This window comes from Chinchilla lanigera, unplaced genomic scaffold (genome assembly GCF_000276665.1).
Source record: "Chinchilla lanigera isolate Chin_1 unplaced genomic scaffold, ChiLan1.0 scaffold00008, whole genome shotgun sequence".
In the NCBI taxonomy this organism is placed as follows: domain Eukaryota; kingdom Metazoa; phylum Chordata; class Mammalia; order Rodentia; family Chinchillidae; genus Chinchilla; species Chinchilla lanigera.
The window spans coordinates 15,164,817-15,192,633 of NW_004955409.1; the positions used below are offsets into that span (position 1 = coordinate 15,164,817).

At 35.2% G+C, this 27,817-nt stretch overlaps 1 protein-coding gene across 3 annotated transcripts in view; it reads left to right on the plus strand.

Annotated features, from left to right (window-relative positions):
- Window positions 1-27,817, plus strand: part of Mdga2 (MAM domain containing glycosylphosphatidylinositol anchor 2) — a 765,137-nt gene that overhangs the window by 480,565 nt on the left and 256,755 nt on the right. For all 3 annotated transcript variants that reach the window (XM_005376849.2, XM_013510341.1, XM_013510342.1), the window contains one exon: window positions 3,408-3,540. In XM_005376849.2, the coding sequence (XP_005376906.1) occupies window positions 3,408-3,540 (133 nt within the window). The remainder of the gene's footprint in view (window positions 1-3,407; window positions 3,541-27,817) is intronic.

The following is a 27,817-nucleotide window of genomic DNA, read 5'->3' on the forward strand; positions in this document are numbered from 1 at the left end:
TTTAAAAAACTTTGAAAAAGAAGAGGTTATTTTCTTTTAGAATTACAAAAGGTAATCATATATAAGTATATATAGCTATATATAAAATATTAAATTATATTATTTCCTTATATACATGGAATTATGTGTGTATATATTTATCTATTTATTTGTCATTTATATTTCTGGGTTTTTTAGTTTTATTTCTTATGAGTAAGATTAAAGTTTCATCTGATTTTGACGTTTTGTCTTAAGTTCCTTCCAAAATAAAAGTACTCCAAATAAAGTGTTAACAAATAAATATAATCTTTTCCTCTTTTATTATGAACACAAATTTCTATTGCTTATTCATAATGTAGTGAGGATATTTCCCTCTATGTGTTTATAACCTTTGATTTTATTTCACATATTCAGCACCTATTGAGTTCATATTAGTTGCCAACCAGATGGTAAATTCTACAAGATAAATATATGTGAACCAAGCCCTTAGGGAGTTACAGAACATTTAATTGGCAAACATTCATTTAAAAGGTATCTTCTCTTTGCTAAATCCTGTACTTGGTGTTCAGAATATAGTAGTGCTGAGGGGAAGGCAGATAGTCCCCACCCTGTAGGTAATTCCTGGATAGATGATGAACCCAGATGAAGAGAAAATCTTTGCCCCAGTGAGTGTAAAAATGAGGCTGTTACAAAGAAACAGAAACATATGTGATAAACAGGAATTCCTCCTACTCCAGAAACTGAGGGTCAACTGCCCTGTGAAGGGGAGGAGATTTTGTTTTTGTTTTTTCTGTTTTTCTTCCAGTACCAGGAATCAAACTCAGGACCTAGGGCTTGCTAGGCAGGTGCTTTGCCACTGAGCTAAATCTCCAGCCCCAGTGGGAGGAGATTTATCATCCAAGACGTAGGTGGAATTGGTTAAGCAGAGAGGTAAATAGTCTGTGGCCGGAGAACTCTGAGTGTGTTTAGGCACTAAGAGAATGCACTGAGATCAGAATCACAAGGAGAACGAAGGCCACACAGAATTTGGCAGTCATCGTAACCGGTGTGCTTATGGGTAACAATGACAGTGATTCATCCATCTGTGTGATTTAGCAGGAAGATCGTATGATTAAATTTTATATTTGAAACATTTGAAATAACTGGTAACTATGAGAGGTGACATATTATTTAGGCTGGTTGTGGTGATTACTTCACGATATATAATTATATTAAAATATCAAGTCGTATATCTTAAATATATACTTTTTTGTCTATTATACAGCTGAGAAAAATCCTGGTTAAGTACAGATCATTCCACTGACTTGTGTCTCTAAATTATGTTGAACATGACTAGGAAGTTTTCAGTTGAATGTACAGTTAAAAATAAATAAAAGTAATAACTGAAATTGAACATGTTTAAACAATAAAAGGATCTAGTAAAGAGAGGTACTGAATATATACCTACAGAGACATACCTGAATCTAATGTACTTCATCCAAAAGAAGGAATATGGCTGTACAGGAATAGTTTGAAGTGCCGTTTAGGATATCTGGAGTTTGAGATGTCTGTGAAGCATTAATGCACATGGTTGAGGCATAAGTTCGGATAGTAGAAGCCAAAAACTCATCTGAAACTTAAGGGAGAATTCTGGAATAAGAATGCAGACTTGGGACAAGGCAGAGAAATAGGGCTTGTAGAAATTCATCCAGGAGGATAATGTATCACCTAGGGGCATTTTATAAAGGTGGATAACTAGAACAAATGGGCTTCTAGGGGAAAACTAAGTGATGGGTTAGCAGCAAGATAAGAAACAAAAGCCAAGAAATCTGAGCAACCAGTGGAGACACAGAGCTAGGACAGGTGGGATGTATCCCTTCTTTCAAAAACTCTCTCAATCAACTGGATATACAAAATAACCTTTTGTCTCAATGATTCCAAGAACATTTTTACTGCATTTTATGGAATTTATGCATAAGAACTCTAATGTAAGAGAACATGTTTTAAAAACACTGACTTCTCCGTATATTTGTACAGACAAAAGGCGAAGTCTTTCTGAAAGTTCGTCATTCCTGCAGTTTCACAACAAGGCAGTGTGGTCATATTTTCTAATTTTAAAAAGTGCAAAAAAGGTAGCAACAGTACATGAAGTGATAGGTATATTAATTAGGTTGACTGTGGAAGTCATTTCATAGTGTGAGTAATAAAACTGAATATTACTGATATTCCAGTGGGGACAATGCTAAAGCCATGATTGATTTGAAACTGAATTTTGATAGTGACCAGAGAGGATTTTGATCAGAGGGCCATGTGCCCTGAAGGAGAGATTCATAGGACACATTGGGAAAACTGTACCCATCTAAGGCAAGCTCTTTTGCATAACGATGGCAGTGTTTTATGTATTAAGTCACTAAGTTTTTCAGTTCCTCTCTATAACATATGGAACTATTGCAATTTTTAGGACTTGACTACTGTTACCCAAGTAAAGTGGGAAAAAAAATCATATTGTCTCACACAGTTATTATCTGGGAAAAATTAGTATGTTGTTGAAAATAGTTTCGAAACTGAAGTCATTGAGGCCTTTTTGCCATCGCTACAAGTAAGTTACTTATGAGAGGAACTGTTTTCAGAAAACACACTAATGCCTTAAAGAGGAGGAGATGCCAGGGGACATAATTTGACTTGGGCAGGAAGTTTCTCTTTTTATCATTGTTTATTTATTCTTTGTAACCTTTGAACAATTTTAGTCCAATATTTTACAATATCCTGGCCCATCAGTTTATAAAACATTTCGGGACACTTTCCTGATGTACCTTCAGGTATAATTTTGAAGATTTATCTGGCAGAGCTAACCTTTGAACCCCAATCCATAACAACAAACAAAAACCGAAGAATGATAATAATATAGAAACACACATATTTCTTTCCTTCACTTTTTAATCTGTTACTTGCCACCGCTCTGTATAAGCAAAATATTTGTGCATATAAATTTAATTATCTATTATTAGACTTACTTCATTAATTTTGTGCTCTAAACAGTATTTCATTTATTGGCTGTTCTTCAGCATTCTCTTTCATAAATGTTTCATGGTGAAGCCTGCATAGACTGCAGTGTTTGTTGAATAAACTCAATTATTAAGTGTACTGTTCTGATCTTTGCATAATAATTTGCATAACTACCAGCAGAAATAGATTTTTCTCTCCTAGGAATATAGTTTGCAAAGAAAATGTTATGAATTTTCATTATAGTCTGTTAGTTTTTACCTCTAGGCATATTACAGTATTATTTTTAAATGGAATGTTTCTTTTTAAATTTAGAGCATGTTCTCGAAAAAAACAATCTGTCATATTCTGATATTAGTAGGATTTATTAAGATGTAGTGCTATTGTTTGTTGGTTCATTCTGTTGACAATTAGTTTTTATTCTAATGACCTGTCCACATTTTCAGGGTGAAACAAAGATCCTGAAACTAAAGAATCTTCGACCTCAGGACTATGCTAATTATAGCTGCATTGCTTCAGTGAGGAATGTATGTAACATTCCTGATAAGATGATGTCATTTAGGCTTTCCAATAAAACAGGTATGGAACTCTCTCTGTAAGTTATATGTCTGTTTCCTTCACTTTTTAAAAGAATTCTTTAACCTTCTTGTAGACAAAATGTGTACATAGCAATAATACAGGTAGTTAAATATTAATTTACAGGTAGTTAAATAGTAATTTAACTACAATTTATTTGTATAATCTGTTTGTGAATATAGCACACACAAAATGGTAGTCCCTTAAAATGTTACATTCATAGATGTCACAAGTGAAGTATATCGTGATCAAAGAAATTCTTGAGGAATATTAGATTCTTCACGTTTGTGATTCATGATCTCAGCTGCTAAAAGCGTTTTGTGATTTGGAAGCTATTTAAGAACCTTTCTTTTACTCAGTTTCAAGTCAAGAAAAGTAATTGGTAATTTCAGGTTGGTGCTTTTAGGAAAGTATTTTTGTAAAAAAAAGTCAAAAAATTTTAAGAAATGATTAAGATTGCAAATTATGTTAGTTTGCGACCAGTAATATAGACCTCAGATTATCTGCAAAGAGATGAGGAAGAAATTACTGAGTGAAAGAGCAAAGAGAGCACATAAAGGAGCTTTTTATGGTTGCAAATAAGCAAATTATTTCATAACAAATTACTGTTTCAACTGGTCTTTAAAAATTCCAGTTTTCTGTGGCAATAATACATTTTTACTTTTATATAACTATATCAAAATAAAGACCATTAAAGTTCGCTTTGTTATGTGTAGGCCTAGATCATGGCTCTGCCCGCTACGAGCTCCTTGTAGAGCAAGTCATTGTACTCTTGCCTACCTCGTTTTTAATTAGACTCAAAAAGTTGTAGGAAAGAATTATGGAGTTGACATGTGCAAAGTAGGTAGAACATATTTTATTGCTTCTTCCAACAAAGAGTTAACCAGCAACAACAGCCAGCTCATTTGTTGTTAAATAAATGTTGGGCTTTATTGGAAATTTTTAAAAAATTAAATAGAACGTACCCACACATGTTCTGTTGAGTTCCTAAAATTTTGAAATGTTAATTAATTTTTCCATTCATTCATGTATTCAACAGAAACTTCTTGGGCCCTAGCTTGAATCAGAAATAATAGGTATAAAATCATGAACTAAGACACAGATTGCCTTAAACTGCACAAATCACCAGATAAGACTCATCAGAAGGAAATACAAGAACAATGTGGGAAAGAAAAGTGAATGTTATTACTGAGAGCAAGAAAGATTCAGCAGAAATTATGTTGCAGAAAAAATGAAAATATTAAATTTTAGTGGACGTAACACTCATACATCTTTTTTTTTTTTTTTTGGTACCGGGAATCAAACCCAGGACCATGTGCCTGCCAGGCAGGTGCTTCTGCCACTGAGCTATATCCCAAGCCCTAACACTCATACATCTTAATCAGTTCATGCCATTTTTAAAAAAGGAAAGAGGATATTGAGAAATAAAAATAAGACATTGCTATATAAGAATTGGCTGTAATTATCTGATCCTTGGCATGTAGTGTATGGTGAATTATTGTAACTAATTTTGTTTTTATTTGCTTTAATATATTTTTTGAGATCTTGGGAGGAAAAAATAAAGTAGGTCCTATGAAATGGGTAAGGCCATTACAGTAGAGTGAGGAAAACAGAATAGTGGAAATACTGTTATTTACGTTGCAACCTTGTGCTTGAGAAATGCTGTATTGTTTTAAAGGTTTTCATATATATTATCTCACGTTATCTTTATAACTACAAGATGGCTTTTTATTATGATTTATCCTGTCACCTGATACACAACAAAACATCCTGTGGTGAATAAAATATCCTCATTGGGTTGTTATGAGAGTGAACTAATTCAAAACAGATAAAAATTCTTTAAAGACTGAGAAGTGCAATGGGATTATATTTAATAATTTGTGCTACAGCAGTGTAAGGCTTTATTGTTTCCTAAGATCTCACAGCTCCTAAACGGTAGGGACAAGATTGACCTAATGATTGAAGAATTATTTTAAACAGAAGACTGATCAGCTCTCAAGCTTTCATAGAGCTTGGGAAAAAGGAACGAAAAAGTTAAGCCAGAGTATTGTATTAGGAATCAATAAAGTCTTCTTACTTCAAAGTTGAATGAAGAAGAGCACTGTGAAAGTTTTCAAAATTCCTGCAGCTCGTTTGAAGCAGCTGGGTGATTATGATTCTTAGATGATTTTTAACAAATGTCAGCCCAGAAAACAGTCTTGACTACCCTTCTTCAAGTGGTCAAAGGACTGTTGTAAATGTGAGTGTTTAATTTTAGCTTTCTGGTATCTCTTCCATTGTTTATTTTTCTGACTAACGTATATCTAGCTTGAGTAAATGAATGAAAAATTTTCTCCTTTATAAACTACCTCACAAAAAACTTTACACTGATATCCACCACAAAAGGAATATCAGGTTGTGGTAAATAATTTGGTCAAAAAATGTAAGCTCCTACCTGCATGGCTCCTTCATGACTGCAATCTGGCACATCGTGTGCCTAAATTTTCACCTATTCGAACTGAGTTTGCTTCTGCCCTTACCCATCTGGCTGTGCTCATAGTTGGAACAGTTTATGCATTTCAAAGAGCTAACATTGAGGTAGCTCTCAAAGTGCAGCATGAGTAAGTTAAACTTAGAGCACCTTCTTGCACACAGGTCTGTAAAAATGACAAAATAAGAACCCAGAGGTTAGTTCATTGCTCTTCTAACACAGGATGAGTGAGAGTACTATTGCCAACATCAATGAGAGACCAGGTGCTCTATTTAAATCTCCGTGTTAAGGACCCTTAAGTGCCATGTATGTGCAGGTACAATGTCCGCAGACTTAACTCTCAATTTGCAAAGTATCTGGAAAAAATAATATTATGAACATTGTAAATTTTTCTTAATCTCCTGTCTGATCCAAAATGTTTATGAAAGTGTCAGTTTCAGAAATTATTTTCATAATTGAGGTCAAATAATTGACAAATTATCTTTGGTATAGACAAGATTTCATTGCAGCATCTCTGTAGTCAAATAAATTTTTAAATTCCAATTAGTGTAAAGACTTTACTTATACAATGCCCCAGTTGCCTGGCATGTTAAGATTGAACAATGACTGTTATGAGTAAGAATTTCTAAAAGTTGGCAACAGAAAATTTCCCTGTGGGGTAGTTTCTTGGGTCCCTCGCATGCCAACTGAATTAGGCTTTCTGATGAGTGGGCTGGGAGTATGTACATTTTAATCCAGGTTAGATAATTGCTTTGGATAACCATAAAATTCTTTCTTACCAGGCTAGACTACGCTTCATGACCCCATTTTATTTTACGGTAGGAACTTTTGTTAATAGAAATCAATCTGAGAAATAGTTAGGAAAACATTGTCTAGGAGTCATTTTAGAAACCATGTAAAGATTGACGAACAGTGTGTTTTCCAGCTCATAATTTTATGTCATCTGCAGAAAGTCCGATAATCTGTGGGTCCCAATGACTGCTTGGCATGCTTTGACCATGTGCCCTATCACAGAAGTTGCATGATGTGGCATAGTTTCTCTAACTGTCTTAAACTTTATCATAACTGTTCATTGCATTAAAAAATGAGATAAAGTGCATGTTTATTTATAGCTTGTCATGCACACAGACCAATTGAAGTAGCAGGGTAGCAAGACCCACGAATTGAGGTTATCCTCCTTCCATTCAGAAGAAAAATCACATTAGCTCCTCATTAGTAAAGCACTAATGTATTTTATTTCTCACAGCTTATTAAAATAAACATGCTAACATTGTGAATTTATGATCTGAATAAACACATGTGTATTTTGAAATGATCTCAATTATGGTAACTGAGGGTAAATTATTTTAAATTTCTCAGATTATGTGTATTTCCAACATGAGAGCACCTAAGAATTATGATAAAATGAATTCCATTTATTTTAATGTATTTCAAATACTTCTATGTCGATGCTTCATGATTTTAAAGGCAAATAAGAATTAAGTAGGTTACCTATATTAGGATGAAAAACAATTCTGTACCTGCTTGTGAGTTCATGATGAATTATATAAAGAAGCAGGACAGGTGGGGCTAATTTTACTTAATTATACAGGTCCCTTGATTTAGTCTGCTCAACCTTAGCATTTATAAAAATTATCTAATTAAGATGTCTTCCTAAATGTACATTACATCTGAAAAGCAAGTCATCACAAAAGTGTTACTCACCATATAATTCATAGAGAGCTATGCTCCTCCTGTCCTCCTTTACTCTCTTACTGTTTCTTCTTCTTTCTCCCTTTCTTTTCCCTCTGTCCCTTTTTCTTCCTCATCCAGCACCTCCTCCTCCTCTTCTCCTCCTCCACTTTCTCTTCTCTCTCTCTACCTTTACTTAATAAAAAGAACAGAAATTCAGATTAATGTCTCTCTTATCTATGCCAAGCAACTACCTTCTGTGAATATTATTTTTTATAACACAGGAAGTTATAAAATAAGTACCCATCAATTGCTATAAACTTCAGTATAAAAGGTTTTTTTTTTTATTTTTTCTTGTACCAGGAATCGAACTCACGACCTTGCGCTTGCCAGGCAGGTGCTGTGCCGCTGATCTAAATCCCCAGACCCAGGTTTTATATACTCTGATCTTTTAGCAGCAATCCTATGTTTAGAAGAACATTGCCTATTTATCTTAATGTCATAAGAAAAAAATAATATTTTAGTTATAAGAATTTTGGTAGCTGTGGATATAAAAAGAGATGCATAAACACTCAGTCTTGTGTTAGGTGCTCTCTTTGTCATAGGCATTCATGTACAGAAGGAAGTAGCAGAAGGATTTTGCTGTCACCTGCACCTGATACTAATCTCAGCTGTTTTACTTTGCTGAATGGACTTTTAGCTCCCTGTCTTTACATGACCACCACAAAATCTAGGTGATTGTTAGAATCATTTATGAGAATCTAGTTCTCTACTTCACTAATCACCATAGCTTATAAGAAAGACCGTCTGATGATGGCCTGTAATATTCTGTTTAGATTGCTATAGAGATTACCAGAATCGGGGAGGATTAAACATAAATTTGAATTCTCACAGTTCTAGAGGTTGCAAGTGCAAAATGAAGGAGCTATCCAGGCTGGTTTCTGGTGAGGGCGCTCTTCCTGGCTTGTAGATGGTGGCTTTCTCATCCTGCTCTTAGATGGCTTTTCCACTTGAGGAGGGAGAGAGAGAGGGAGAGGGAGGCTGGCAGAGAGAGGAGAGATAGTGAGAGATGGAGAGATACAGAGAGATGGAAGGACCTGCAATGGGCCTTTTTTTACAAGTAACAAAAAATAAATAAATAAATAAGGACATCAAGCCTTTGGATTAGTGCCATTCTGTAACACTATGTGTCTTTGTCTTCCTTCTTAAAGTCTCTGTCCCAGAACATAATCACACTGGGGCTGAGGGCTTCGACACAAGAATTGGGGGAGGGCACTCAATTCAGTCTATAACACCTCCAAATTACTGAAATTGGTCTTTGTATTTAGGATTGTTTTTCCTTTAAATTTTCATATGTAAAGTCCTGTTATATTAAGTCGAAGCAAAAACAAGATGTACACAAAAAAAACAAAAACAAAACAACACCAAAAACACCTCTTCTTCTCCAGGAAGCTAAAAAGAGGGAAATCCATTGAGCGTACCTACGGCCCTGTGACGTTAGTTCTATGAAAACAAGAACAAAGCAACACTAAAATAGGAAGGTAAATGAAATGTTAGTGAAAGCCAGACATCGCTTTTGTCATTGTGTCATTTTTAATTTTTAAAGCTTGGTCAGAATGCCAAAATAAGGACACAAAAGTTGTGTCAGTAAACTTGTAATATTTTCCTGATTTTCATTTTTGTTCGGATGGTGAACTCAGCATGTGACATATAAGGACAGCTACTGATTTTTCAACTTTTCACGCAATATGATATTGGAAATATAAGTGCTGTAGCAGATTTTTTTTTTAATCACAGATAATTCATGTGACCTGAACACAGTATTTATTTCTACAGATGTCAATAGAAAACAGCCATTGTTATTAGAATACTGCTGAGAATAAGATATTTTCTATAACTTATTTGAAGAACTTTTAAAATTCAAAAGTTTAATATTCAAATTTTGATTCTGGAATTTTAGGAATGTTAATTGGCTTCTCTAACCTCATTTAATCTGCTTAAATTGGGAATAAAAAGAAACCTACGTTATTTGGTTTTGCAGGCAGTAAATTTTAGAAATATAAAACTCGGAAAGTGTCTGGTGCTGTAAATAGTATTTATAGGATTGATAACCTAGATACTATAAAGAAAGAATATAATTGGTGCCATCAACAATCATGATGAGATAATAAAAGAAATCTCAGAGTTTTTGTAGGGTACTGTGTTCAGTCACTGAGGAATGATCTTGAAATAAATTCATAATCATGAATTAATTATCAATGTATTACTTTTATATTATTCATATTGTCCAAAAAAATCTTTGGAAATTAATGCACATTTTAGGTACATTTATATGTATACCATTATGGATTATATGCCTAATAAATATAAAATATTCATTTTGAAAGAGATAACAGCTTATCAAGTATATGAGGAAATTTGCAAGATTGTTTATTGATTTGCAAAGGATTCTTCTAAGAGCTTTGTCATTTCCTGAAATCATCCAACCTTTATGTGTGTTATTCTCACTAATGTAACTTCAGAATGGTGAAAATGTACAGGATGATAAAGACAAAGGAATTGGAGACAGAGTAATGGCCATTGTGGGGTTTCAACATTGGTCTTCCTGAGACAGTTTTCAGCACCACACGACAACCCAGGTCAGTGGTGGTGAACCGATAGCATGCGTGCCTTAGCGTGCTGTTTGTATCATTGAAAGCTCTAAAAAATTTGCCATCATTAGCTAGGTTTTCCAAAATTCTATTCCTATAATATGAAGTCTGGATGTAATGGGGATCTCCTTCTACCTGTGCATTTTGTTGTTCTAACAGTGAAATTTTTCAGGTTCCTGAACTTGAAGTTTATTGGAGACTATAAGTGTTTTTTTCTTTCTTTCTTTTTGTGAGACCAGGTCTCACTATGCAGTTCAGGCTGACCTTGAGTTCACTTTGTAGCCCAGGCTGGTCTCGAACTCACAATGATCCTCCTGCCTCAGCCTCCTGAGTGCTGGGATTACAGGCCTGCACCATCACGCCTTGCCTAGACTATGAGTTCTTACATAAAATAGTCCCCTATAAACTTGTCAGTATCCCAAAAGATGTCAGAACTCACAAACTACAGATGGCTGAAAACACAAGAGGAAAACATTTTGTTAGTCAAATGAAAGGCAACATGAAAATAATCATTGCAAAGCATGCACATTACTGAAATGCTACCTATATCACATCCTAACACAGATACTTTGGACCATATCAAATAGTCTATGTTTTAACAAATATCTAGAATCTTCATTTATTATACTTTATAAAATTATGTATTTATTTTAACACACTGTAATATGTATAATAATCATAAATAAATTTTAAGAATTATTCATAAGAAAATCTTAGCCAAGCTCATATTATTTGTTTTACATTTGTCCTAGTGGGTACAGAATGTGATATACTAAAATATATTAACGGGATTTTTATAATTCTAAGTGCAAGTAATGGTTACTTTAAAGTGCCTCTAGATTATGAATTTGTAAACTATGGCTTGTTTCTATTCAAAATTTTACTTTTCTAGTGAAACTCCAGAGAATTGTTTCACTTTAGGTATTAACTCACTTCATGGAATTGCAGTTTATAATTTCTTAATGGTTTTTGAGCTTGTCACACATATCTCATGGTTTAGAATATGTCCATGATCACTCCCTGACAAATTCCATTTTATAGATTGCTGCATCTGATGATAGATATACAATAATTTCTATAAGTGTATGTTGCTAGATATGTTACTTTTCTGCCCAACATCCTGAAATAAATTATGTCAAAAAATTGTTTTTTAAGTCGAGTAACAGTCCCATTTTGCCTTGGACTAAGTGAGAGTCTCAGATTAATAGCCGGTTGTGCTGTTGCCCCATTATACATAGGACATTACTATTGAAGAAAAAAATAGCCAACAAATTATCTCTGGAGCTAACACATGTATTTGAGGGAATCTTTACACAGCCTTGCTGTCAATAATTTTTGTACAAAAGTCAAACTCCCCACGATAAATGCAATCATTGCATCCTGCAAATATATACTAATAAAAAACATAAAATATAGAATTTAAAACAAAGGACTAGGGTCAGCGTGAAGACCCAGGATCCAATCCCCAGCACTGAGTGGTGGGGTGGTGGGGGGTTTGAGGCAGTGCTTAAATTGAGCTAGGATTTTCTTTAAACATTATTTTCTTCTCTTGTATGTCACATTTCAGTACACTGACAAGATATTTCTAAAATAGTAAAAAAGTCATTTCAATGTTTACATTAATGCTAAAATTGGACATTTAAATAAATATCAAAGGTTTTAACAACAAAAACTCCCTGAGAGGGAAGCTTCATACATACAGAAAGGACGTATCCTGAGCTCTTGTTTTTCATTTTAAGACAGTCACAGTATCAATTTTCCTGTAGAACCTTAGTTTGTTACCCATATTGTACTCATGAGATGAGATTGTATATTTAAAGTGGCTAGCAAATAGCAGACTCTCTATGGTGCTTGGTAAGCTAAAAGTGTCATTTGTAAAGTAAGGACTGAGGCTTTCTAAAATCTTATCTAGCCCATCCACTTCCATGTTTTTATTGTTTTGATTAGTAGAAATTATCACTGATGGACTCTATTAATCTGTACTTTTCAGGAGAAATAATTTAATCATAGCTAAATTTAAAACATTTTTCAATAAAGAAATAAGTAAATACCAAATGTTGTATATTCATTCAATGTAAATTATATTACTAATATATTAAAGTATGTTTTTTACATTAGTTTTGCTGGATTTTTACAGTTTTTATGCAATGTGTCATATTTATTTCCACAATAAGTACATCTAACTATGGTTAATCTTACTGTTTTTTCAAGTCAGGCATTCCATTGAGTATCAGGCAAGCATAAATTTTTATAATTTTTTTATTAGTGAGATGGGAATTGATTGTTATTTTACCAGAGAACACTGATAGAATAGATTTTAGAATTTAAAGTAGTGTCAAAATATGAAAAGAAATGTGTATTTTCTTCCCTAATATTCTGATATGGTAAACTATGCAGATTTTTGTTAAGCCTTCATGTTAAAGTATTTGCGTTCTCAAAGCATTTTTGAGTAGAGTGTTAAATCATCGATCATCAGTGTAGCTTATTGTGACCCTGTGGTCACTATTGGGCAAGACGTGTGTGGTCCAGCTGCACATAGTTTAAGAGATCCACACCGGTTCTTCTGAGACTTTTGCCTAAATTTGAGAAACAGTCCATGTAGAAGTCCATATCAGAAAGTTTCTATATCCAGTGCATTGTTCCACAGACTACCAGGATTGAAGAAATTTGAGAGGCTCAGAAATAATGGGGGAGCAGAACCTCAGAGGCACATTAACAGCAACACTTTGATTGTAAGTCTGGAAAGCAACGTATATTTTTGATTTGATGCTGTCGCAACTTTTTCTAAAGCATCAAAGTGATTTGAACTGCTCCTTCCATTTCTGGCTTCTGTAAAGTCCATTGTAAAAGATACCTTTCAATTTTTCTTTTTCTGGAGAACGACATGCTCTCCCTGATGCTGCTTTATTGCTATAGAAAGTAGGTACATATCCAGTTGTTTAGTAATACACTGCAGCTTGTGTTGGGAGTGGCATTTCTTTCTGCCTACTCCTGATCACTCTGCTTGAGTTGCTATGTCATACTACGTGGGCATTGACTGACTGGATTCTCCAATCACATAAATCTGCAATAAAACTCAGTGGATAAATTTGCAATGAAGTCATCCATATTGCTTTCAGGTAAACCCACTGTGTAATAGCAATTTGTAACCTCGACTTCTTGCTCTTTTAATGGTACCAGTTGCCTTAATTTGAAAAGAATGAGAATTACTAGGAATGGAAAAAGATAAAAAACCAAAAAAGTATTAAGATGTGTTATGTACATGTGCCAGTCCTCATAATGAATGCAGTCATTCTGTGATATAAACACGTACTAATAAAAGAATGATGGTAATTGATACTCGGGGTAGAATTTTTGGCATACAGAGATGTGACAGGTATATGAAGCTACTCGAGGTTTCTACATTGGAAACAATGTGAGAAAAGTGTTATATTTGAGCAAAACATTTTGCTTATCCAAACAAATAGCAGGGGTTGTAGCCAACCAAAGTAATGCACATTGAGGTAGGTAGCATACTCTTTAGCAAAATTCAGCAATGCCAGTCTGTTTTATTTTCTTCAAAAGTTTGCAGGTTTGAAATATTTCAAGTAGGCAATTCTATGTGGACTTTAAAAATATGTGAGGGATTCCATAAAAATATTATTAAATCTTCAGTGCAAATTAAAATACATATTTCCAGCGTGAAGAAAGAAAAAGTTCTGCACAACAGAAAATAAATGAGTAAAACTATTAGAAAAATAAGCAATGTGATATGGCTCTTCATAAATTTCTCTAGGATTGGATCGAAGGGGGGATACTTCTATACTTACTTTACCTTTCTAGTTATCTTGATTGGGAGTACTTAATACTTAATAGGCTTGCCTATTGAGTATTCTGATTTTAAATTTAAGCTCAATCTGATAACAGCTGTCTTCTTCACCTTGGAATCATCAGAGAAAAGCAACCAGTGTGATATCCATAAGTAATTATGATACTATGAACCATACAGTGGTATGACAATACATCTCAAAGAATCCAAAAACTCAGTGGATAAGCAGCAATCTGCATGTGAAGTATGGTGTGTTTAAGCAAAACATTAAATATGAATGCAGGTTTAGAAAAGCTCTATTCTATATACAGATCCAGTGTTAAAGAACAGTAATATAGACCTAATTGCTAAGTTGCTGCAGACTTAAAAAGGCAGACTAGTCCATATGAATATTAAGATATTGAAAAAGAAAAAATTTATACCAAAAACAAGTGGGAAGTTTATTCTGCAAAGATATTTTAGTAGTTCATTAAGTAGATAAAAAAAGGGAAATGTGTTTTTGCCAAAATTTGTATTAAAAATTTGAGAATTATTATTTTCCATGCTTTTGAGAAAGTAAAAACATTGACAGAATGTCGTATGTGTGCATTTTTTATTTATATAGAGAGAGTGAATTGTGAACTGGTTTATCTTTCAAATAGTTATTTACAAACACTTTATTGTCTTTTTATTCCTTAAGTAACATTCCATTTTCTAGAGCTTACTTACTTTCTCTCTATATGAACAATTATTATTATTTTAATCAAAAAATAAATGGCTCCCTGGGCGTAAAGGCACACACCTGCAGTCCCACCACTCAGGAGGCTGAGGCAGGAGAATTGCTTTCAGTTTGAGGCCAGTCGGGGCTGCAAAGTAAGTTCAATTCCAGCCTGAATTGTATAATGAAAATTTGTCTCAAAAAGACAAAAAAAAAAAGGCTCCATTATCATGTAGCAGCACTGTCCTAGAGGTTAAATATATTTAAGGGTTCTGTTTGAAATTTCAAGGTAAGAAAAAGGAACCACAAGAAATAAATAAATAAAAAGAGAAAAGAAACATAGCTAGTTAGACATCAGTGGATTCTTTGAATTAGTTCTGTATAACAGCATTAAGTAGTATTTGCATTTACAGTGAAACAACTTGATGCTTTTGTGAAGTCTGCTATCATGTCCATAAAACTGTCACTTGTTCCAGTGGAAAGCACAGCTTTTGGGCTTTGTAACTCAGTCCATTAAAATGGCTCTGAAAACAAACACACACTTGTACCCGCTATTTGGAACATGTATCTGTTTATCACTCAAAAATGAATTTTGAAATACATTTCACTTTATTTTATTTTCATAGTAAAAATTCAGTATAACATCTCTACTCTTAACAAAATTTTAAGGGTACTATAAATTTTTGCTGACTCTAAGTACCATGTCGTCCGGCCATCCATAAAGGCTGTCCATCCTGCCTGACTGAAATGGGTGCACTGGGAGTAGTAATTCTCCACTGTCCATTTCCAGCCCCCGGCATCCATCATCCCACCCTTCCATCCTAAGAATCTGACTGTTTTACACACTTCATACAAGCTATTTGTCTTCCTGTGACTAGCTTATGTCACTTATCATGATGTCCTGAGGTTTCATCCTTGTTTTCACATATTTCCTCATTTTTTAAGTCTGAATATTATGCCACCGCATGTATGGACAACAGTTTCTTCTTTTTTGTGTGTGTTTTTTATTTTAATGGCACATTTTATATATACATAATGATGACATTCGTCATAGTGAACTTGCACCTGTACATGATACATCTTGCTGCTTCTTTTCTCCATCTATCATTGCACACTTGGGTTTCTAGCTCTTATCTAATGTGCAGCTGTGAATATAGAAATATTAACGTTTCTGGAACCTTGACTGTAGTTCTTTCTGTTTATGTTAAAGAGAATAAAAAGTAATAAAAACATTAGAAATGATACAGAATTTCAAAAAATAAGGAGATGTGAATTCAGCAATGGTTGTTATATTGTTGTCTTCAAAGCAGTTGTTCAGATCACCAGATACAGCCACGCAATAATGGTCAAAAAACTTAAGCATTAACTGTTCCTTTCAATAAGCTAATAGAATCTTAGCTATCTTGTGTTTGTGTATATTTTCCCTCTTCTTTCTTTCTTTCTTTCTTTCTTTCTTTCTTTCTTTCTTTCTTTCTTTCTTTCTTTCTTTTCTTTCTCTTTCTTTCTTTCTTTCTCTTTCTTCTTTCTCTTTCTTCTGGGGAAGATGGTTGCAGTTGTATTCTTCTCCCTATGTAGAGTTTGTGAAAGGAAGTAAAATTTTGCAGATACTTCTGTTTGCAAACCAAATTGTTCATAAACAGAAGTGTTCATGAATTGAAGTATTACTATATATATTCACTATGTACACCTGATTTTGAAGTATGTATACATTGCTGAGTGACTAAATCTAATTAATATGTACATTACTTCATATATTTCTCATTTTGTAGTGATAATATATTTACTCTCAGCATTTTTTCAAGAATACAACATAATTAACCACTGTTTTCATTTTGCAAGTTAATCCTCTGGAACGTACTCCTTCCTGACGAACACCTCTCCAACCTCTACCCTCAAACCCCTAGTCCCTGATCACCTCAATTCTACTTTAATTTCTTTACATTAGACATGTGAGAGACATTATACAGTGTTTATCTTTGTGTATCTAAATCATCTTGCTTACATAATAACCCCTGGTTCATTCATGTTGTGGGGAATGACAGGATTTTATTCTTTTTATGGCCAAATTGTATTGCACTGTGTAAAGATGCCACATTTTTCTGTATTCATTTTATCACTGCTGAACACTAAAACGGATTCCATATCTTGAATTGTATAAATAATACTACAGCAAACATGGGAATGCAGATCCATCTTTGACAAGGTGATTAATTTCCTTGGGGTATATCTAGTAGAGAAATTACTGGATCACATGGGAGTTGTGTTTTTAATTATGTGGTGAATCTCCATATTGTTTCAGCAATGGCTGTACTAGTTTTCATTCCCACCAGTGGCACCACAGGGATTCCTGCTCCCTGCATTCTCATGGAGGCTTGCTGCCTTTTGTCTTCTCTCTAGAAGCCCTTCTAATGGAGGTGAGGTAGGGATGGCTGATAAGAACTGAACATTTTTTTCATACTCTGGATAACTATTAGTCTGTCTTCTTTTGAGAAATGATTATTTAAATTATTTACACCTCGTAAATTGGGTTGTTTTCTTGCTGTTAAGATATCTGAGCCCCTTATACAGCATGCACATTAATCTATCATAAAACATATAGCTTGCAAATATTTTCTCCCATTCTGTAAATCCTTTTAATTCTTTCCTATAAATAAGCTTTTGGCTTTAGAATTTAGGCTTCAGAGTTATAATTTAAGCAGATCACAAATCGTTTTCAACTTCTAATCTGGACAGTAGATACTTCTGGAATTTTCACTTGCAACACAAGTTCATGTTTATATTATTTTTTCCCAGTACTGGGGATTCAACCCAGGGACTTTGGATTGGGTGACATTTCCAGTCCTTTTTACTTTTCATTTCTTTTTTTGTTTTTTCTCCAGTACCAGGAACTGAACTCACAACCTTGCGCTTGCCAGGCAGGCGCTTTGCTGCTGAGCTAAATCCCCAGCCCCTTAATTTTCATTTCAATATATGATCTCACTAGGTTTCTAATTTGCACAGGCTGGGCTTGAACTTGAAGTCCTCCTGCCTCTGCCTCTCAGAGTACTGGGATTACAGACATACACCATCATACCTGGCACACGTGCCTGATTTTTTTTTTTACAATATAATAGATACTATCAGTGTTATCTCCTCTTTTTTTAGAAAAGCAGTTCCAGTTTTTCTTACACACATATAATCAAAGATATGATTACATACATGTAATCATGTATTTATCTCACTACATAATTTATCCACAGTACATTATACCACCTCAGGCCTCAATATCTAGACTAGAATCCCAGCTCCATCATTTAGTAGCTATGAGATTTTGGGCAGTTTTATATGAACCACTTTTAAATTATCAGTTTGGTACTAAGTAAAATTAAGAATAGTAGTACCTACCTCACATATTAAAATAATTTAGTATAGGTAAAGGTTTTTGGACAATGCCTTATACATACTAAGGGATATAATCATCTCTACCTAATTGCAAATCCACAAAGACAGGCTTTTTGTTTATTTTATTTTACTATATCCAGTACCCACAACAAAGCCTTTACGTAGTTGTACTTGAGAAATATATATTGAATTAGCACCTTTTAAAAAATAAAATACAGGTGTAGCCCTCTACTCGCAATCAGCTTATTATGTTGCTAGCATTGAACAGGGCTATTAAACTCCAGATGTTTATTTTTTACCATGGGACCATCTTAGACATTTGAGTAACCAGAGCATAGATATGTCATAAGATGAAGCTAGATGTCCAGATGTTTTCCTAATCATGTTAGAAATTTGCTGCAGGCATTGCTTTATAAATTACCTAACAGAATTCCCTTAAGGAAAAACAGAAGCTCAGCTGAGACATATTTATTCAACATTATTTTCTAACATTAGTGAAGAAAACCCAGCCAAAAAGTACAATAAAATTAATTTACAAACTCATAAATAGGTTCAGAACATGACAGAAAGAAAGTGTTTCCCGGATGGGTAATGAAATGAATAGCTGATCTTTATCCTATAAAATATTTTGATGAGTATGAGAATACCTGTTACGAAGTAAAAGGTAAAAAATTTAAAATATGGCTATAAGAGCAATACCAAATGGTGCTAGATGTGTCTTTTTCTTTGCTGTTGTTGCTTAATCACTCTTACAAAACGAGCCTTAATTCTTCACTGATTTGTTAAGCCTACCTGGAATTATTTACATACTTGTTTCCTTATGAAAATGTCCATGAGCTGCTTAATTTCTCTCTCCAGAGACAAAATTGGGCTCAGTTATTTTATTAATAATAATGTGCAGTAGTATAACTGAACAAAGACTGAAACAGGAGTGTATATAATATAATATGTTTACTTTTAGATAGAAGTGTACTCAATTTTGATAGAGGAATTATTTGTCCTTTTGTTATGGTTTAGATCTAGCATTTCCCTTAAAGGTCTCATGTGCAGAGGGGGGCACTTTTGGAAAGTGATCAGACTACAGGTATGCTATACTGACCAGTATGTTGATCCACTGATTAAATTACATGTGCTGTTAGGAGGTGAGGACTTTTCAGAAGAGGGGTGTCACTGTGGACATCACTTGCGGGGTATATGCTCTTCCCCAGCTCCTCCCTTATTTCTACCTCCAGTTGCCATGTAGCGAGCAGCTTTCCTCCACCATACGCTTTTCACTTTCTACCTTGGAGCCAACCACCCATGCAGTAAGTTCCCTGAACCGTGAGCCCAATTAAACATTTCCTCCTTAACATTGTGTTTGGTAGTTTGCCTCAGCAATAGGCAAATGATTAATATAAAATATTAGGTCATGTGAAATGAATGCAAGAATGAAAGACCTGGTAGGTCTTTATAACTAAGATTTTTCAATGAATGACTCATGAAATCTTGAAATCTTGAGCCATCTGTCCCATTTTTTCCACATTATTTTTGTTTTACTTTATTTTTCTGGTTAAGTTTTGATTTTTCAGTTAAATAGTAGGGCTTAGGTGGAGTTTCTGCTCTTTAATTTTAAAATCTAACTTTTTTTATTCAGTAAGATTTTAATGAGTGCCTTATTCTTTGTCAGATCCTCTGCTAGGTGCTGGTGGTGCATATAAAGGAAAGAAATACTCTTGATGCTATCTTAGTCCTAAATATTTCACAGTGAAAGGATAAGGACAAATGTCCTAACAGAAAAGAGGAAGCAAATCAATTAGCCTGTACAAAAGCTAAAAGTTTGGATGAAAAATGAACATTGCTATTTGAGTACAATAAATTACTTGATGGCTGATTTGCTAAGTGGATAATCACTGGAACAGAATACTATGAATCAGAAATAGCAAGTTCATGCTGTGCTGATTTTGTGCTGAAGAGGTCTTTGCACAAAGTATTACTCTTAAAACTCTGGTATCTTCCAAGAAAATCTCATGGACCACAAATTTCACTGGTAGAAATATTTATACTGGACTTTCTGTCCATGAGTGGGAATACAGAGCAGCAAATATGCTGTTGGTTTCTTGGAAAATTGCATAAAACCAGGTGTGCCAAGACCTTCCCTGTTGCAAAGAACAAAATAGGGAGGTGTGTGCATTGCTAACCTTTGTCTTCATTGCATCTTTCCCTATGAGCACCACTCACTATTAGATGACAGTATGCCAACTATCACCATAGCTTGCTGAGTGTGATAACCTTTTTTGCTTCACTGACTCTGGCTCACCTTACAATACAAGTTTTACTTCTAGTTTTTCTATTTACCATGTTCTGTAGGAGGCAACAGGCCTGCTCCAGACCCAAGTCCCTTTCCCAGGAGCCACTGGTGAAGAACCAGCCCACTTCTCCAAGCTTTACACACTCAGGGTATCACCTGTGGGGACCTAGTTCTGCTAGGAGTTTGTTCCCCTAACCTGGGGCGGAATGAAGATGAATGTCAAAGAGACAGAGTCAGTTTAGCATACAAGCAGCCAGGGGGCTCTTGCCTCTTAATAGACAGAGGAGCTCTTAGTCTCTGGCTCCTTCTCCATTCATTCACCCAGACATGGGTACAAGCAAGTCAAGTAACAAAGATTCATCTTGTCCATTAGTACATGCTCAGGTGAACAACTTCATCCCAGCTGTATAAACCTTTTTGTAGAACCTGCAACATGCCATCACCCTGTGCATGACTTTTCCCCTTTGTGCTCACAGAGGAGGCCAATTAGGCCTCAAATTGCCCCTGGTCTCTCACATCTCCCCCTTTTTGTTTTTATAATAACAACATTTGACTATCAGTCAGTACAGTTGCTCCCTAGGGGAGTATGCAGGTGCAACCATTCTATCCTTTATCTTAGGGGCTGGCCTTTAAGATTAGGCCTTCATCCATGCTTGCAATGTGTCTGTACTGTCTGTTTTCAAAGAGTACAGCCTTGTCTGATGCCCATAGCAACCTAGCCATCGCCCCCTCTAAAAAGATACCAACAACTGCCATAAGAGGCAGCAGGTGGAGACTGCTCTGCCTTCTTCCAGCTGAAGAGGTACATAGTTGTCATTGGCAGTCAGAGTCACCCCCTGAAGTACCTGTTCAAAGTCCCTCGCCAGGCAGGCCTCCATGATGAATGCATTTTTCTGACCCTTGGGTAGTTTTCTTTCTTTGTCATCTGGGAGAATGCTCTCACTGGTGAAGAGAGTCAAGTTCCTTCACGGATAGGTACACCATCCTCCCGTTGCCTGTAATGATAGGAACGAGTCTTCTGCCCCGTCCTACACCAGCAAGATTCAAAGTAACCACGAGAACTCATTTAATCTTTCTCTGGGGCTGTGCATAACTCCTGCTGCATCAAACTCCCTTCAGTTTCTGCAAAAAGAACAGTAAAACGACACATCATCCATACAACGCACCGTATAGGCTTGAGGAAATTTCCTCCAACAAAATACATTCTATCCTCACAAATGTTCTCCCTGCATTCTGACACAGCACTGACACACTACTGATGCACAATTCCAATGATATCGACACATAATTTCAACAATCCTGCACTGCTGGACTTCCAGCACCTGCCCGACAGCACACAAAACTCGAAACTTTGCCCCATCATCTGGTTGCGAGAAACTTCTGCACACACTCACGTTTCTTTTACGTTTTTCTTTTGCTGCTTATTTCCTCACTTCTCACTCTTTCCTTTCTTTTCATTGACACACTAATACTTTAAAAGTATTTAACCCCCCTGAAAGTATTTAAAACCCTTGATCAACACAATACTGAACTACTCACTCTCCTTTATCACAATACTAACACAGTCCACATGGGCTACTGGGCCATGACCATCTTAAATAAAAACCATATCTTACCTTTTTTCTTAATTTTAGCAATACTGACACAATGCTCATGGGCTGCCAGCCCACAGCATCACAAGTAAAAAAACACCATTTTGTGGGAGATGCTGCCAGATCCCTGAAACTCCTGGATCTGTCCTTGATGAGTAGCTTCAGCCTTGACAACAAGTAAAAGAATTCACCGGGCCATACCATCTCCTTGTCCAAAAACCCAGACTTCATGCCACTGAACAGTAACCAAATTTCCCCCAAACAGTCTGAATCAATAATTCCACCAGTACACCCACACCCTGTTTCAAATTCCTTTTTCCTAACACTAAACCCATAGTTACTTTTGTTTTAATTCTGAACTCTGCTCCATTACTCTGGCTGAGAATGTTCTCTGTGTGCAGTCACTTTTTTCTTTTGCCTTTTTACCTTGGCTGAGAGAGTTTTCCTATGTGTGTTCTTTTCTTTTGCCCTTTTACCTTGCCTGCCTTTTTTCCTTTCTTTTGCTTGCTTCTTACTGTTTCTTTTTTGGAAGTTTTTTTGTCTTTTGCCCTATTGTCCTAGTCCCCTTTTCTCACACTTGTTTTCTTCTGCTTTTGGTGCAAAGCTCCCCATTGCTTACTCCGTACATTTTCCCCGGTCAGGTTTTCTCAAGTCCCTGTTTGGGCACCAGTTGTTGTTAGAGAATGGCTTATGCTGCTGGTCCCAGGTCCCTTTCTGAGGCATCACCTGTGGAGAACCAGCCCATTCCTCCAAGCTTTCCCCACCCAGGGTGCTACCTGTAGAAGCCTGGTCTTGCTACTTTGTTCCCTTGCAATGTGCTATCACCTTGTGCATTAACTTTCTCCTTTGTGCTCACAGAGGAGGCCAAGCAGGCCTCAATTTACCTCTTGTCTCCCACAATGTTCAATGACTGGGTTCAAATGTAACTATCACTTTTTACATTGTATAAACTTTCATTTCACTGAAGAATGTACCTTTTTGTAATTTACTTCATTTTCTGTGCTCTGATAACCTAAATATCCTGATCAAGGATCATGAATGCATGTGACTTCACAGAGAACAGGCCAGGGATGTGAACGTGTAAAGTCCCTTAAGGCAAAAGAAATCATGAGAAAGAGAACAATTCTCTTCCTGTTAAGTTGTAAGTTTCTGAGTACAGAGCTTGCTTGGTTGTTTTGTTCACTGATATAATACAGGTGCCTATTACATGGCCTAATACATAATATATGCTCGATAAATATTTACTCAATACATGAATAGATTCTGTGTTTTACTACAGAGAATAGGGAATGCCTGATGGTAGTCATTCACAGCTGCTGGTAAAAATAGCTATAATAAAACAACAGATACCATGCCAGCCAAAAATAAATAAATACATAAATACAACCTGTGCAAGGAATCTTTGGTATGAAGCCCATGGTTTTAGGAGCTAGATCTCTTCTTGAACACTTATGAAATTTTTCCTGAAGGAACACATGCTTCCTCCTTTATCTTTTCCAGAAATATATGTCCTATCAATACTAAAATAAAGGAAATGAATGTTGGTTTTAATATATGTAGCAAAATTTCTCTCTTGCATTAAAATCTGCTTATTAGTACTATTACTAATATTGCCATATCCCAGAATGTCCTTTTCAGTAGAATTTCCCAGGATGATATCATCCTTGGCTTCATGAAAATCAATCAGTGTGTGGATGATAATATTTGAATAATAACTCTACATACATGGGCAGAGTCTTTCGAGCTTTCACATCAACTTCTAATATATTCTCTCATTTTTATTCTGTGAAATGTTCACTGCTGCACAAATAGCATGGAAGCTATGTTGAAAATGGAGTTCAATTAAATTTATGAAAAACCAGTGATATCTTTATCTCAGTGAAATGATGGTGCTTCCAAGAGAAACCTTTTTCAATCTCCTGAGTCTGTAGGCATAGCTGAAGCATGTGCAAGTTGGTCTTGGGTGGTTATATCTATATAAGTTCTACAATTTTCAGAACATAGGGCCATGAAAGAAAGCATAAAGTTAATTGTGTATTTTCATCTCCGTCTCTCCAACTCCCTCCATGCTCTTTCTCCTTTCACTTTGCACCCAGTTTCTGTATGGTAAAGTTGACCCTCTTCCTCGTTCTGTCATCCTTTATCCTTTGTACGTTCTCTTCATGTAGCCAGTTACTGATCACTGAGTTAACATGGAGACATTGTCATACAGACAGCCTGCATTCTGCCTTTTCTTCTGAGACTGTCCTGAAGGCTGCTGCAGTATCTCTGGGCCTATTTCATATCCATAATTCTTCTAGAGACTTTGGATGCAGCCAGCACAGGAGACTGGAACTTAAAGGCCACTGAAAAATAAGAGCTGCTGAGTGAACACCACAGTCTGCTTCCTTGCTCCTCAGAGAGATGCTTCTGAGAGACTTTCTACTTAGTCTGTCCGAGGTTCTGTATATTGCAAACTGGCTCATTAGTGTCCCTGTCTCAGTGTTTCTCTCGTTCATCTTTTTTTGGTTTTTTCATTGTTTCCTGGGAACTATGCCCAAGAGAACTGCTGTGTCAGGACCTACTTAGAAGGGTTCTACTCAGAGTAGACTACTGTAGCTGAGCATTTTACTTTCAGAGTCACTCTGATCTATTAGTTTTCTACTTCCTTGTGATTTTTTTTCCCCGTACATTAGGTTGCTTTGTTGTTGAATAATTTCTATTCAAAGCATCCTGTCAGTTTTACAGTATTTAACTGCTCCAGACCTGTTTAATCAAAGAGTTTAGGTTAAGAGCCAGCCACTTTCTTTAGAATAAACACTCCAGATCGGTATAAGGCCAAATCATAAGAATATAAGGTGATTAGCACTATATTTTTTTTTGAGATTTAACCTATGATGTTAGTTAGCAATAGAAACAAAACCCAACAAAACACTCTATAAGTCATTGCCCTCTGCTAAAATATTTGTCTCTTTCCACTGAATGTATTTTCATTAACCTGAAACTAAATCATCTAAAGAACATGAGTGACTGAATTACTGAAGTCTGTAATGGACACGAATCCCAATATACAAAGTCAAATTTCAGAGAAATATATCTTTTATCACATTATTCAAAATCTAACTTTATTTTTCTTTCAACTATGTATTCTGTCATAAAATCAGAAATTTTATCTCAGCCAATTTTTTTTTACATTGTAGGGGAGACTGTATTTTACCATGACTTGGTCACAATAGGTCACAATATTTTGATAAGCATGTCTGCTGGAGACCTCTTTCATTTTTGGGGGGATTTTCTTGGCACTTTTAATTCTAATTGGTCTTTCTACTTCTCTTCCACCATTATGGGGCAGAAAGGTGTTTCTCAAGGCCATGGAGGCTTTTCTGTAAGAATGCTATGTCTTATCTCTTTAGTCAGATATACTCAGTGATCTTGAATCAAGAAGGGAAAACATAATCCTCTACTTTTCAGTATCCAGCTTTCAGGAGTTTTTGTGTAAGAGTCAAGAGACCACCCATCCCACTTAAGTATCTGCTGCTTGGTCCAATAAAATTTTACTTTTATTTTTTCTAGGGGGAAAAGTGCCGTAATTAACCTTGGAAGAATTCCCTTTCTCAGTTTCTTAAAATATGCCTTCTGTATTTCCATAATTGTAGTTATATTGAGTTTGATTTGGAAAAATAGCAAAATGGGCTTTTGCCTCGCTTTCCTCTTTCCCCTCCCTTCCAGCCTTCTCTTCTTTTCCTCCCTCTCCTTTCTGTTTCTTTCTCTATCTCTGTACTATCTATGTATCTATGTATCTATCCACCCATCTACCTATCCACCTATCACCTGTCTTTCTATTAACTAAATATTCCAACCTCAGACCACAATAAGCATGCTAGAATGTTCGACTGCTGCTCTTGAATCTGTTGCAACTCCTATGGTGACTGTGTTTTCCACTGTTCAGTGCTGGTAGACAACTAGTCTGATATTCTGACTGCCACCACAATCACTTACCAGGACTGTGCAATATATAGAATATATTGAATGTCTACTGCTAGTGGTGTACTTGGAATTATTTTTGTGTGATTTGATATGTTTTTGAAATATCTATAAAGCATATTTAAAGTAGGCTACAATTTGGTAATGTAAAAACTGCTTAATTTGAAGGAATTCCTTTGTTTACATGTTTCATTTATTTTTTTTATTTCACATGCAAATACTGTACATATTTATGGGATATAATGAGTTAATTCCAGACACAGATACAATGTGTAATGACCCAATCTAGGTAATTAATATTTTGATTTCTCTGAACATTAATCATTTCCTTGTTCTGGGAAGATTCAGAATGCGTTCTTCTAATTCTTTATAAAGTATATAATTTGTGAACTATAGTCACCTTCCTGTGCTGTAGAACACTGAATTTGTTCCTCCCATCTAACTATATTCTGCTTCATATTTTGCAGCCTATTCCCACAATATCCCTGTCTTTTCTAGCCTCTACTTCTATGAAATAAACCCTCTGTGCATGCGTGAGAATGTACTGTATTTGAATTTTTGTGCCAGCCTTCTTTCACTTATCACAAAGTCTGTTTTGCATTTTGATTTGATGAATATTCAAATAATGATTGCATGCTATCCCATCTCTTGTTTGCCTCATCCCATTTCAGTTTTCAGATGTAATTTCTGCAATACTTCAAAGTAAACTTTAAATAATAATCTATCTCACAATTTGCTGTAAGGAATTGATTTAGGACTGTAGATTTCTGATGGTAACAATAGAATCTATGACTTCTGAGACTTTGTTCTTATAAAACAGTAGGGCAATTCAATCAATACCTGCTATATACAGTACACATATTTAACACTCGGCTGCATACATGATTTAGTGTGATGTTTTATTTTCATTCATGTGTTATCTATCCAAATAAGACCAGAGCAGGAACCTTATAATCTGTGAACTCAGAGTAGTTGGACAACCTAACGACACTGAAAAAAACTCATTCACCTGAAAGGCAAGTGATGAAATGCTATGAATATTTGAAATTTGAAAAGCAATAATGTCCATGCATATATTGTACTACATACTATTGTTAGGAGTTTACACATTTTAAATCATTTCAGTGAACAGTGATGATGATTTTCCTCTGCTTCAGTACTGGGAAACTGAAGCACTCAGAAATGAACTTCACCAAATTCAATTGTTTACTCTCAAAGTCATGATTATCTTACGCCAACGCCAGATGACTTAACCCAGGGCTGTGTTCTTAACTATTTAACTATCAGTGCAAGCTTGGGTAACATTCTACAATGTACTCTGAAAGAGAAAATGTGGGGCCTGCAGAAGCTTGTAAGAAGAGAGTGAGTAACCCAGAATATTCTGTTACTCTTTACACTCATATATAGCCTCAATTTAGCAAATAATCTATCCAGCATGAAACATATTTAAAATATTACTACTATTAAAGATTTCCCCAAATTAAATTTTTCTATGTTAATTTTTCTGTAGGACATGATATACACTTATGCTTGATGAACTTTCTGTGGTTCTTTTTATTTTAAAAAGAATGTTAGAAAAAGAACAATAGCAAAGTACAAACAAAACAAAGCAAGGACATTAAAAATGATACAGGGTTTCAAACCAAATGATAGAGATTAACAGTGGTTGTTATATGACATATTATTATCATCAACGAAGTTGCTCAGATTACAAGATGTACGAATGGAAGATTTATCAAACCAGTTTTTACATGTATTTT